Source organism: Lissotriton vulgaris, chromosome 1_1 (genome assembly GCF_964263255.1).
Source record: "Lissotriton vulgaris chromosome 1_1, aLisVul1.2, whole genome shotgun sequence".
Classification (NCBI taxonomy): domain Eukaryota; kingdom Metazoa; phylum Chordata; class Amphibia; order Caudata; family Salamandridae; genus Lissotriton; species Lissotriton vulgaris.
Window position 1 is genome coordinate 857581004 of NC_141685.1, and position 14489 is coordinate 857595492.

The window sequence follows — 14489 nt, forward strand, 5'->3', positions numbered from 1 at the left end:
CTAGCGCCAGGGAGCGGACGTTGCACGGGCGACACTACAGATAGTCTGCTGTCAGACGAGGGTGCGATCAAAATCTTGCAGCTGCAAGTTAGCCAGGTGACATGCGTCAGTTGGTTAGGCCAGAATCTGTTCCGTGGCTCCAAGAGCAGCTGGAAAGGTGTTTGGAGCACCATTGCTGACAATTCCAGAGTGCACACTGCACCTCGGCCCAGCAGGTAAACCATATGCTCATGTGCAGCTTGATCTTGTGGGAGCCAATATTCAGTGGAATAACAAAGTACTAGGTCATTAGCTGGGTTGAGCATTAAGAGTCACAGCTGGTTAGCAGGTATGTGTGGATCTGTGATCAATCTTTAGTTAAACCTGCTAGGTGGCGTAAGTTGTCACTCCAAATGATTGCTGTGACTGCAACAGCATGCGCTATACAAACAGTCTTGTTCGCCAGGGTTTATTAATCAAAAGGTCTGTGCATAAGTCTGGTCAACTTCAACAAAGTAGGTGCACTCTGCTCCCAGGACGGATTACGGGTCGCTTAAGTGATGCACAAAATGCCCCCCCCCACATAGCCAGAGTCGATAGGCTGGTTGTGGAAGCTGTCTTCTTAACAAGTGTGCTGCTGTTCCATAAATTGGGGAAGCAGGTGTTGGGAAGCACGAAAGGCTATAAGGACTGCAACTACTGGTTGCAGGAGGTGGGAGCCACATCAGCTTGAAGGAATATAGCGATGTTTAAGAGTGAGCTCCCTCCTGGGAGGCCATCACATTCTTGCAGGTCATGCGAGGAACTGGTACATTCCCAGAGAAGAATAAACTGCTCCATGCGCAAGTTTGCAGAGCAAGGGGCTTTTGCTTCATCAGGCATGGCTATGCCGGGCGAATACCAAAGGTTATTTTGACGTTTGGGTGCACTTGGCACAGGTGGACCTGGGTCTGTTCCTACTGGACATGAATGAGGCCCAAGAAATTGCAGGTTGCAGTGAGAAAGGAACTGCTTTGGTGGGGGGGCTCTTTAGGTGACGGTGGCCGCCTCCAGAGCTTTGGCGGAGTTACAGGGCGATCTGGAAGCATATGGGTCCAAAAGGGTACCTCTGCAAGAGCACAAAGGGGTGCCAGAGCCAAATACCAGGAGCCTCTGGGGAGAGGCCTAGAATAATTACAATGGCACCCCGTTAGTCCTTTGGTCAGTTGTGGGCCTGAAAAACCGGGGGCTTGTCTTGCTACGCTCCGCCCTAAAAGGGGTGTGAGTAATATGGGACCAATGTGTCATGTGATCCAGTAAGGGGATCACCCCCATAAGGGTAGCGCTGATTGTATTATCCACAGTCTTTGGCTCATCAGGCAGCCGGGCAGCATAGGTTGGTACAGCTGCCTGCCCTTGGATCGCTGGTAAGATAACCCACGATATTGCATACTTTTGTATGGAATAAACCTGCAGCAATATTTTTCCCAAACAAAAGTTGTGTTGTGTATTTATTTATGCATGCATAGTCTGTTGTGGTGTGGGTGGGGTGTGTTGCCAATAATGGAACAATGCGGCTGCCTGCGGCCCCGTTAGTGCAATTTGGGCCTTTCCCCACCCCCACTACTAATGTGGTACTCCAGAAAGAGTCCCCTTACCAGACGCGCCAGGCGCATCACTTCCGGCTCTTCCGAGGAGGTGGGGAGGTATTTATGCCTCCCCGGCCATCTGTGCATCCTCTTTGCGCCGAACACGACGTCTCCCACCCTACCGCTTACCCTGCATGGGGTTGGCAAGCGAAGTACATAGAACGTAGTAATGTTTTCTTTTGTCGTAGCAGGCGGAGTTACAGGGCGCTCTGGAAGCATATAGGTACAGAAGGGTACCTCTGCAAGAGCACAATAGGGGTGCCACAGCCAAATCCCAGGAGCCTCTGGGGTGAGGCGTGAAATATTTACGTCAGCGCCCGTTAGTTCTTTGGGCGGTTGTGGGCCTGAACATCCGGGGTCTTGCCTTGCTACACTCCGCCCTGAAAGGGCATGAGTAATAAGGGACCACTGTGTCACGTGATCAGGTAAGGGGATCACCCCCATAAGGGTAGCGCTGATTGGATTCTCAGCAGTGCTTGGCTCATCAGGCGGGCAGGGCAGCATAAGTTGGTACGGCTGCCTGCCCTTGGATCTCCCGTAAGATAACCCACCATATTGCATGCTTTTGTGTGGAATAAACCTGCAGCAATATTTTTCCCAAACAAAAGTTGTGTTGTGTATTTATTTATGCATACTCTGTTGTGGTGTGGTTGGGATGTGTTGCCATTAATGGGACTAAAGAATTGATTATAGTGCATTCAGAGTGAGGGCAATACGAGGACGCACATATCAAACTCTGAAAGACACTAGGGGGTGGCTCTTCAAAATTTCAGCTTTTCATGTTCTGTAATTCAATTTCCAGAGCCCTCACGTGTCAAAATCTTTAGGAATGAGGAGGAATGATCATACTAATGACTTTGCAAGAAGTGATATCACATGACCTTTGATACTGAGGTCATCAAAGAAACTCGCATCAGTAAAATGATTAAAGGCTTAAAATAATTTAGATCAATAAGTTAACACCAAAACATCCCTGTAACGAGCAAACAAGTGAAAATTACACTGAATGGATAATACGCACAGATGACCCATAGGTAAGGCGGTATGTGAGATACATGTTCTTATGTGCAGAGAAACTGCTATGAGGAAAGTAGTTGATTTTTGAATTCATATTTTTCAGACTTTGTTTTAGTGTGTTTTTAGATGGTTTAGATGGAATGGTGGAGGTTGAGATTCGTCTGCTTCTATTGGATCTGGAAGAGAGGCAGGAGAAGGCGGATCAGACAGAAGACTGTCACCCACCATTCCGCTTCTTCACTCTGGGCGTGACCTGATAATACAGTGCAAGCGAGTGCTTCCCCTTATGATGAAGTAATAGTAGTCTAACAATTGTTGTGTTTCTACATTTATTGGGCATGAGCAGTGAAAATTCATGAGAGCATAAAAAGAAGGTTCATAAAGTGATTGCTGGCCCATTCAAAATTGTCTGGTGGCTTTAAATGTGTGAGGTGATCGTGAGCATTAGGGCTAGGATGAATGGTCAACTGTTGATTTTTTTTTTTTAATAACCTCAGCCTTCAGTGTCCGATCCTGGGATAAGTTAAATGGATCATAATGCCAATGAGGGTAAATGTGTCTGAGTTTGGTGCTCATCCCATTTCATGGTACCCATAGCTTTTTATGGCCAATCAGTTAAACATGCTTTATCCGTGGCACTAGTAATACTTTAAGCAGGATGTGAGGCTTGAGTCTTCGCATAAACTTTAAATAGTTGCCTTTTATAAAATGAAATGGCCATGCAGTGACCCAATCAGCTGAAGTAGAGGGTGGGTAGGGGGCGGGAAGGGGTCTACTCTACACTTCTCCACTGAGTGTCCTAAGCAATTACTGTCTGGTAGCTGAACCATACTGTTCCCTAGGGAGTTTGTGGATATTGAAAACTTTTAGCATTTAAAGAGCATTTTGTGAGAACTTTATTAACAACAATACATTTTCCTAATTTGCTCAACTATACGGAATACAAGTTCGTTCACATTTCTCAATATTCTATAATTTATATTTATGGAATACTTTACTATTTATACATGGAAGCTTTTTCATGTTAGAGTTATGAGTATGTGCTATGGTGTGTGTATTTAGTTGAGCTTGGCACTCTTCTGGCATTCTCATAATGGAAGCTGGTGCAACCCTATTGGGTGATGCATAGTAAAACACTGCTATACCTGTTGGGTTAATATAGTCGTGTGAGTAAGAGTCTGTGGCACTTCTGAAAGGCACCCCATCGTTGGGTCTTTATTCCGTGTGTGCCTCTAGTGACCCTAATACATGTTTGCAAAGATCTCATGATCTTCTTTCAATTTTCCTTCCAGCTAAATAGGAAGTTTGGGAATGTCTTCAGCTTCCAACTGGGTTGGAATAACCAGGTGGTTGTGAATGGGTATGATGCTGTCAAGGAGGCTCTTGTCGCCAAATCTGAGGACACTTCGGATCGCCCACCCGTGCCACTTATGGAGAATCTGGGATTCAATAAAGATTGCCAGGGTGAGTATGAATGAAGGAGAGGCCATGTGCTTTTTAAGTATATTACAGATCAGCGGTGCATGAGTTCAGTAATGCTACATTGCCCTCAAGATCAGAGCACTTACTAAAAAAGCAGCATTGCAAAGGTAGTGATTCGTAATGAATAAATCTATCAAAAGAGAAAGCTCACGCCTGTGGATGTCACCTCAATCCTCATGTCCAAGATACTCAAAGAGCACTTACATGTTATTGGAGTGCATGACAAGGCAATTCAGTGAATTGTGGAAGTATATGCCGTATTGTATTGAAAAAGAGTTTTTAAAATTACTCATCAAGAAGGACCTGTTTGTTTTGCGCAACACAATGCTCAAGCGTTAACCACTATCTCATGAAATTTTTTTCTTATATTTGTATAACAATTTTTGCTCGTAGGGACAAAGTACACTAAGTTAAATTCTCCCTGGAGAACGCTTTTTCTGAAATGGAGTGGAAATTATACGAGAATTCAGAATAGAAGGCAATAATAGAATTAAAATAATGGAAACATATACAATGAAACTGCAAACATATACATACTTGAAAATATAGAAATTAAAACGGAGTTGATCTCCCATTTTTAGTGTACCTCTACCAAGACAAATGTTGTTGGGTGTATCAAGTTTGAGGGAATAAACCATGCAAATGTCCCACCTCAATGAATACCCAAGAGCCAAGCTTGCTTCACTTGCTTACTTTGGTATTCATGTTTTCTGTCACTCACATGGATTGAAGGACAAGGGCCTGCTTCCATCAACAGGCCTTGGCCATCAACCTCATGCTCTCCTTTCCACCCTTTGTGGTAATATAAACCAATTCGAGAAATCTATGCCCATTCAAGCGAAGTACTTGTTCTCTGCAGTCAAATTTTTGAGTTACCCCTTTTAGTTACTTGAGCACTCTACACATGGATTCCACAAGACTGACAGGGGTAGGGTAAGATCCCTTCTCCTGTTTCTGGATTGTCGCTGGTCAAAACTGGCGTAAGGGAAGCAACATTCACATCAGTTAAAGAGAACACATTCAGGGGCACCCATATGCATGTAAACAATGCCTGGATACATAGGGAAATTACGCAGGAAGTTAAAGAGAATTCACATTGTAAAGTTACATAGGATGATGTGTATGGTTAAAAAAATTCAAATATCTGATGGTACTTCATTTTTTTTCAGCCAAAATGAAGCGTGGCATTTTTCTTAAATATTTATCCATGACCGTGTCAAAATCGTCCCAAAAACGTAATAAACTACAGGTGCTACAGATTCAGGAATAATCCAGTTTATTGCTGTTTTGCTTTAATACAACATATCTTGCATTATTAACGTATTTATTTCAGTAGTATTTCCACATAAACACTACAACCATAAAAAAAACATCTTTTTAAATGTCATACAATTACAGTACTCTTTAAAACATTATTACAGTTTAAGAAAAGCTCCAAAAATGAAGTTAATCAGTAACCTGTTCACCCAGGGTGAGTTTAAAAATAAATGTAGTGTATCTTTATATGTTTCTAGTTAACATTAAAAAAAAAATGTGTCTTATAAATGTCTCTTGAAAATACAGAAATCGGGGGTAAAAAACAGCACGTGAATCATATCCTGAATATTAGTCACAAAAATCCCCCCAGAGGTGAGAATTGGTCGCTTCTCTTTCCATCCACTCATTATCTCCTATTGCAAGTAAACCATATTTAAACTTAATAACAACCTTCGATCAAATTGGTAAATGTTGGCTTTCAGGTAAAATTGCATTTGAGCCACATTTTAAAGATAATTTTAGCCCAAAGACAGTTTTGTAAATCTACTTGTAAGCCTTTTATGCATGTTCATGTCTTCGACCCACAACTCAGGGTTATGTTTTTTAGTGGGAAACACTTTTCTGCTTTTAAGTCACAGTGACTTTAAACATCCTGTAAGGGTTTTAGAAAACATGTAGTTAGTATTCATATTCTGAGCGAATTCTCATCACATGACTTTTTTAATAAATTTAGTAAACAACCAAAAAACAAAATGGATAACCTGCCAATAAGCACAACATCTTCTTCGTGTTAAAGATTACTTGATGCAAATCATTTGGATAGAACTGGAAATAAGGCCAAGTTAGTGTTTCCAAAGTTGGGATTCCGCAAAGGTATATTTGATTCTCTAGAAGAGGATGAGGCCTTCAGCTACCTGGGCAGTGTCTTAGACAAGCAGGGTGGCACAGGCACTGATGTACTGGCAAGAATCGACAAAGCAAGGACTACCTTCATTCATCAAAAGAAGATCTGTAGCTCCCAGAACTTAACTCTGCTAGCCAAGTTCAGACATTTTAACACCAATATAAAATCAGGTCCTTGTGTATAGAGCAGAAACCTGGAGGACAACAGTGTCCACTACCAAAAAAAGTCTAGACCTTTGTCAGCACCTGCCTGAGGAAAATCTCGAAATCCGCTGGCCAGATGCTATCGGCAACAATGACCTATGGTAGCAGACTTAACAACTCCCTGTGCAAGTCCACATCAAACACCTCCAGGCAAGCCCTGACCTGGAATCCTCAAGGGAAAAGGAAAAGAGGAAGGCCAAGAAACTCCTGAAGCCGTTGCCTGAAGGCTGACTGCAAGGATATATGTTACACCTAAAGTCAGATTGAAACAATAGCTCAAGAGAGAGGTGGCTGAAGAGTTTTGTTTCATGACCTATATATAACCCAGGAGGGATAGTAGGTATAAGTAAGTATATTTATTAATGTAACTTGGTGACTGTGCTTTGATAGCTTATAATGTTCTGCCACTAAGCACGTTTGTGGATCTCCTCGTGCCCCCTTCGCAGAAGGCTTCCGTTCCTGACGTCAGCTCTGCAATCGAGGCAGCCAGCGCCGTACGCGGCATCGCATGTTAGAGTTGAAGTTTCAGCATTTTTGAAGAGGCACAGTTCCCTGCAGGAGTGATGTATGTGAACTCACAACAGCGGAAATCGCTCGGCACAGTCGGCATTGAAGAACGAAGCACCGGAGCAAAGTAGAGCAATTATTTAACAACGCATACACAAAGTATCCACGGGTCTAACAAAGAAACCAACAACTTCCTTTGAGAAACATAAACAAACAGATTGTATACCTCAATGAGGGATTATCAGTCCAAGTACGGATACCCATCAGTCATCCTCCGATACGGCCCTAGTCATCATCTGGGCCTCCTTCAGTTCTTCCCATAGTGGCTCATAAAAGATGTGATTTAGGACCAGGTTGACATGTCCTACATCTAATTATGAGACAAGGGGTCACCTCATAGATGGAAAATGATGGTGTTCAGTGATGGGTAAAGATGAAAAAAAGATTGCAGTGCGTGAAAGGTGTTTGAGAGTGAGTGACTTAAGATTGGGTAAGTGAGAGAAAAAACACTTTTATTCGGTTGCACAACTTGCCCAAGATTAAAAACTATATGGCAGTGTAAATAAATATCTGCCAAGAGTGTTAAATGGTCAAAGGTGGCCCCTTGTCTCATAATTAGATGTAGGACATGTCAACCTGGTCCTAAATCACATCTTTTATTTGCCACTATGGGAAGAACTGAAGGAGGCCCAGATGATGACTAGGGCGGTATCGGATTATGACTGATGGGTATCCGTACTTAGACTGGTAATCCCTCATTGAGGTATACAATCCGTTTGTTTGTTTCTCAAAGCTAGTTGTTGGTTTCTTTGTTAGACCCGTGGATACTTTGTGTATGGTTTGTTCAGTGTTTGGGGGATGTATCCACGCCAGGTCTCTAAATATGCCCTAGGACCCTACTTTATCGGTTTGTGTGTTTGAGCAATTATTTAAGGCGTTCGGGGCACACGTGCTGCAGAAATCTTCCACAAGTGGCTGAGTGGCAGCTACAGGACAACTAAGCCCCATGTCCAGAGGTGAGTGCAACTGGCCGCTAGGAAAGTGGGTGGGTAATTACTCTCTGCCGTGGGAGAGTGCAGATTGTTAGAAGCTGGCCTTGAGGATTATTATTAATATTGAGAGTAAGTAGGACCTACGATGGAGACTGCAGTAAGTGCTATAAGGGAGGCAAGACCCACAGAATATCCTTTGTTAGTAAAGCAATCAAAAATCTGTTTGGGCACTGTGATGGCACAGTCTGTGCCCATAATGGCAGAAGTAGTACAACCACTAGAGTCAGGAGCACAGCAAAAGCTTATGGCAGTGAACAAGACTCCTACCTCTTTCATCAGGTGATTCCACTGCTGGACCCGGGGTAGATTCCAGGTCAGCTACAGAGTCTAGCAGTGTTTTACAAGACACACACATTTACATTTTTACATGCACCCAATTTTATTCTATCGAGAGATGAACAAGAGGGGGATTGCCCACGGAGAGACAGTTGCTCGATCCAGTGAAAGTTATACTTGATTCTATATTGTTCCAACTCAGAGTTTAAGCTTTCACAGGCATAAGAGGTTGCAGCTCTTCACAAGAGATGAACTAAAATAGGGGAAAATATGTTGAAATTTACTGTTAGACTAAAAGAAGCAGAATCCAGAATATCAGACCTGGAGGACAAGATGGTGTCAGTACAGCAAGGGGATGCTTAACTTGAAAAAGAAAAATGAATGTTTGGAGAAAAAGGTTAAAGAACTAGAGAACTATGCAAGACGCTAAAATCAACGCCTGGTGGGCATTCTAGAGGGGAGGGAAAGCCGAATGTGCTTCAGCTGGTGGACTCTTTGATCAACACCCTTGTGCTGCATGATTTTTCATGGGATTTGTCCATCATTAGAGCCCATTGTGTACCAGCTCACTGCTCATCCAATTCTAAGTGTCCACGCACCATTGAGGTGAATTTAGGTGATTATTGTATTAACGAACAGATTTTGTCTGAAGCAATTTAGAGAAAAGGCATCTCCACCTCAGAAAATATCCAGTTTTACATCTTCTCTAACATGTCAGCTTCTGCAGCACATCGCCAAAAAGAGTTTGTAAGACCAGCAGGCATGTTTAGAACTCAGGGTGCCCAAGCATTTGTGGTGCAACAGTTGAAGTTGAAGGTGCTTGTAAAAGGTCAGTTTCATCTCTTTATGAATGCAGAAGAGGCTCACAAATTGCTTCCCCCCCCTTTTTTTTTTAAGGTGAAGATACCAAATGGATTTAAGGGTACGAGTCAGAGGGGCCGTTTTGAGGGGCCACAAGTGTAGGTAGGAGCGGTAACATAGCACCACAGGCGCTGGTGCAAGGTCAAGGGGTAATGTGGGCAGTTACCTTTGCATTGGGTTTTCGGGGTCAGGGGGTCCCTGGGTTGTGTGAGGGAGAGGTTCTGGGTGGGGGGCACATTCAGAAAAAAAACAATAGGTTTAAGGAAGGCGGTAATGCAATTTTACAGAGCAGGAAAATTGAGGAGGGAGAGCAGTGAAATCCATAGCAGATTATCATATAGTGTATAAGGTCAAGGTGCTATCTTGCAAAGGCTATGGTGTTTCAAAATGACGTAAATATGTGGGCTTGGTGAGAAGGCTCTCTTCATTCAATCCAGAAGTTATTTTTCTACAAGAGGCTCATCTCAGAAGTAATAATCCAAAGCTTTAGATCCAGAAGAAGTACTTTTATGCATATTTTGCTTGGGGGGCTCACAATGTGGGAAAGGTGGTAGGGTATGCAATTTATTTGGCAAAGGATATCAAATGGGAAGTCAAGATGCCATCAGGGATGTCGAGGGAAGGTAGCTTTTGCAAAATATTGTAGTACTGGGCACTCCCCTGAATTTGGTTAAATATTATGGCCCAGTTAGTGATGATATAGATCCATTGCTAAAGTTATACAACCTCACAGTGGGGGCAGAATGACTGATAATCCTAGGGGGCGATTTAATTATATTTAGGAACTGACATTAGACACATCAAATCGGGCCAAAAAGTAGCTTAAGTCTACAACTACAAAGGTTTTTTCTACCTTAACAAACGATTTCCATTTAGTAGATGCCCGGTGGGTGGGTCACCCAGGTACAGCCCAATACACTTTCTTTTCACACCGTTTTAAGACCGCATCATAATTGGATGTTTTATTTTATTTCACAGGCAGTTAAATTTAAGGGCTCTGCCACTTGGGCAAATGCCTTTTCTGACCATTCAGTTATCTCGATTGTGGTAGATCTGGAAACTCCCATTAGACAAAGGCCTAGATGGCAGTTTGATAGGTGTCTCTTGACAGATCATTATTGGCTGGCAGAGGTGAGAGTATTCATAACAGAGTTTAACATAAAAAATGTTTGGCAGTGGTCACTTTTCTTCTTGAGGATGTGGTGGTCCCCTGGGAAATGAAATTAAAAATAGCTCTTTGGCTCACAGGAGCTCATTTGTTTCTTTGTAATTTTAGGACTCTAGACCCTACTGTAATGACTGCCACAACATATTCTCTATGTTGTGGCCAGCCAATCAGGATCCCCTACCGATTTGGAATGGGCAAATTAGAGCATATCTCTGCACCAACTGTTCAGATATCTCTTACATTAAAGGGTTAACTGTTAATGCATTAACCAAGCTCCTCTTAAAATGCTAATTTCAACAAAAAAAAGCCTGAACAGATTCATACCAAATCGCAAAAAGCTTGCTTCCTAAGTATATTTCTAGTTAACTTTTTGCGCAATTTGGTGTAATTCTGTTCAGCTTCTTTTTTTTTGTTTCAGAAAGCAACGTTTCCTATGGGAATTACATGGCAAACTACACTGTTGGTACATCTCATTTTTCTTGCCCCCTCAATGGATCAGTGTGAAGCTTTCCATGAAGGTTGTATACTTAACTGACATGAGTATAAGTGGTACCCCGATAGGTTATTCGTCATCAGTGATGTACTACATGAGGTTATAAGCAGAACATCTCAGTGGTGCAAGTTATACTTAGGTCTATATATTTTTAATAGAAGACCTATGTCTAAAGCCCCTTTACCTTTGTTTTGTTTCCATTGAATTTCTAAGGTTTCCTTAACTTCAGTTAATATCTTTCTGCCTTACTTAAGTATAACTCTACTTTAACCATTGTTTTTTTTCTGTGAATTTCTATGTTTTTTATGTTAAGTAACATCTTCTTACAATACATCTGTGGCCACTCTCTGCTGTGCATGGCCAAAGGGCACGCTTGGCAAAGGGTTGGCCATAGAGCCCAGACCAGCGCCGAGTCCCACATGGGCAGCCAACCACCTGCGTATGGCTAACCCCTGTGAGCAGCAAACAGCCCACGGACCCCTCCCGCACCTTCTTTCTTTTTTTATGGCCCCAAAAGACCACAGGGTCTGTGCTGGCTTCTGTGGGGATCCCACAGGACCACACAGGAGAAGCTCTAGCTCCCACAGTAATCACATGGTACTGTGGTGGCACAACTTCTTTCTATCTTCATTATGGCCAGTTGGGGCCCCTCATGAGGGCTATGGGTCAGGGTATCTCTAGAGTGTGCACTTCTATGTGTTTTTAATACATTTTTCAGGACTCTTGGACTGAGCCCCGAGTCCTGTAATGAGTGCCGCATGACTTCTCCTCGTATTGCAGCCAGCCAATCAGTACTGTCTGTCACAAGAACAGTCCCATGAGGCCAGCGAATCAGAATGCTTCATTTTGATGTGTTTTTTCCCACGGTAGTCCCACATCACTAGATATCACTATTTTTTAAGCTCTAATTTCTCTAAATCAGATGAACAGATTTACATAACCTCAAAGAAAGACACTTTCTTAGTATAGCTGTAGCTTTCTGCCAAATTTAGTGTAATTCTGTTCAGCCGTTTTCCTCTCTATCGCTGTTCAAAAATCCCTATGGAAATTGCATGGGGAAAATAGTATTTGGGATGACCTGTTTTTCTTAGCCCCCGCTTGAAAGATCATCCTGAAACTTTTCAACTAGGAGCTGAGGGAGAAGAACTTTGTTTTTGGAAAGTTTCAACAAGATTCATTAAATGGTCCTCAATGGGCGCGTAAAATCAGCCCACACTCGAAGGTTGAGGAAGAACATGGCGGCGGCATACTAGCTCGCCACGGTGCTTCAGGTTGATCCCCAGCGGGATTGTCTCGCGCTGAGCAGAAGACTGCACGAGTATGGGGACCTGAGTGAGGCGTGTTTCTCGGTCATGAGCGGCAGCGATCATTGAACAAAATCTTTGCTTACTTTTGAAAACGGATCCAGTTTTCATCTTTCGCTCCGATGGTGGTTGCCTGGCGAAGCGGCTGGTGCAGTGCGGGAGTCCTCTCTCTGTCTCCATGCTCTCTCACTCTCGTTCTCGGTTGGAGTGAGTGCTGTGACGAAGACGGCTGCGGGTGCGGCGGCAGAGGTAGCGGCTGTTTCGGGGGGACGGTGAGCTCTCATCAGCCACAAGTAAGTTGCTTTTTGATGCTTGGAACTTCGGGATTTGCTGCAGTCAGAGTGGCTTTGATTTTGTTAGAGGTAATTTCGAAGACATTTGCACTCCTCAACAGCCAGGATTTAGCAACACCTTAATACCTCCTTCACCTCCTGTTGAGAAGTGTTTAAGTACACCGGGCACTTCATTTAGTCCGAGGATCTGCATAGCCGCCCCTGCATAGCCGCCCTGGAGCTTAGAAAGGGCAAAAGATTGAGGAATCTTTTTTTTCTCCCCACAAAGGTACAAAGACAGCTTTAGAGCCTGAAAGACGCACTGTCACAGAGGCTGAAGTAAGTGTAGTTTCAGCCTTTAAGGGAGACATTCACGAAGTGCCCCAATATCCACAAGTTCCCGCTTTTGTTTCAGCAGTGGAGGGGCCTCTTGGGCAGGAATTGGTTAATGTCAGCTCTATAGACCAGGCGCTGTTAGATAACACTCCCACTTTGTCTGATTCTGGCATTAATGCTGTCAGGGTAGGAGAACACTTACAGGCCCCCCTTGATAAGAATACTTCAGTCACTTTTGGTGCATTTAACGCGTTTAACAGCTTACTTAATACTCCCAAAAGCGGGGCTAAATGTGGTCGAGGTCGCCGACAAAAAAAGAAGACAGATTTAAATAAGGTCGGAACCTTAAAAGGGGGATAGAAACAGGAGAAGTGACCAAAATATCATCCAAGACGAAACCTTCTTCGTATTGAAATACTGAATTCAAGCCCAAAACCCCAAGTGTGAGGACCAAAAATAAAGCAAAGACCAAGACCAAGGACGCTAAAGTATCACTCCCCGCAGGCTCTAAACTAACACCCTCACTCCGCGCCTATTTTAAAGCCATTCCACAGATCCTACATCTTTCTGAAGGCTTAAACAGTCAAGGTATGGCGTCGACATCGGAGTGCAATACTATATCAGTTGGTAAATCATTCATATCAATGGATACAGTGCTATCCGAAGAGTTGGTTCAAGCTAGGAAACTCCCTGATCAAACAATGGAAATGGTTGTAGCTACTGATGTAACCTCTGTTGTAGAGGCTAGTTCGCGAAGATCGCTAGATCCAGGAAGAGAGCCAGGTCAACCTCAGTCAGTCACAGTCGTCATTGGAGCAGCAATGGAGCGAACTTCAAGCTCCCACTACAGTTTATTTTGAAGAGGCTGAAGAATCAGATTCTACTTACTTGGGTGGTGCATCTGGCGGTCCACTTGAGGATGATTCAGTAAATTCGGCTCGACCCGATATTAATTCCCTACTGGTCTCTCCTCTAACCTCTCAAGCCCCGTTGACGGCAGCCTCTGTACTAGAGATGTTCCCAGCCCTCACTGATGAGATAAGGAAAGAATTCGCTGAGTCTTCTGCCAATCATCAAGAGTTCAAAAATTATTGTGAATCCCTTGACAGTAAAATTGAAGGTCTCACTATAAGAACGGGAGTATTAGAAGAAACAGTTGGCATCCACTCAGTTTATCTGGATCAGGCAAGGCAGGATATAGTCAAACTTACAAAGGAAGATCTGGCTCTTAGTGAGAGGATGGAGACCCTTGAGAATAATGCGAGAAGAGGAAATATCCGCATTTTGAATGTCCCAGAAGGTTCCGAAGGGTCAGACATAAAACAATACATCGTCTCACTACTGAAGGAAGCATTGTCATTAGAACACACTACCGCAGAGTTGTCAGTTTATATCCAGAGGGTACATAGAGACCCTTTCAGACTTAATCCTCAGCGTTCTAAACCACGAAAGATTTTGGTTAACTTTCACACTTACGTCTTGAAGGAACGTATTTTGAATATGGCCTTGAAGCAAAAGTCTTTGTCTGGGAAAGGCTTTACTTTCTTGATAAGATCAGACTTGTCCCGAATAACACTCGAAAAACAATGGGAATTTGGCAAACGCCTGGATACTTTCAGAAGATTGGGGGCAACAGCCCAGCTGATGTTTCCGGCAGCTCTTAAAGTAATGCACAATAACAAGATGTATAACATTAGGTCGGTGCAAGCTGCAGATGAGTTGTTAATGGATCTGGGTAAAACAGCCTGTT

At 43.3% G+C, this 14489-nt stretch overlaps 1 protein-coding gene across 1 annotated transcript in view; it reads left to right on the forward strand.

Annotated features, from left to right (window-relative positions):
- LOC147748028 (cytochrome P450 2D15-like) overlaps positions 1-14489 on the forward strand; it is a 425856-nt gene that overhangs the window by 130788 nt on the left and 280579 nt on the right. The window contains exon 2 of the mRNA XM_086958026.1: positions 3917-4088. Within this exon, the coding sequence (XP_086814152.1) occupies positions 3917-4088 (172 nt within the window). The remainder of the gene's footprint in view (positions 1-3916; positions 4089-14489) is intronic.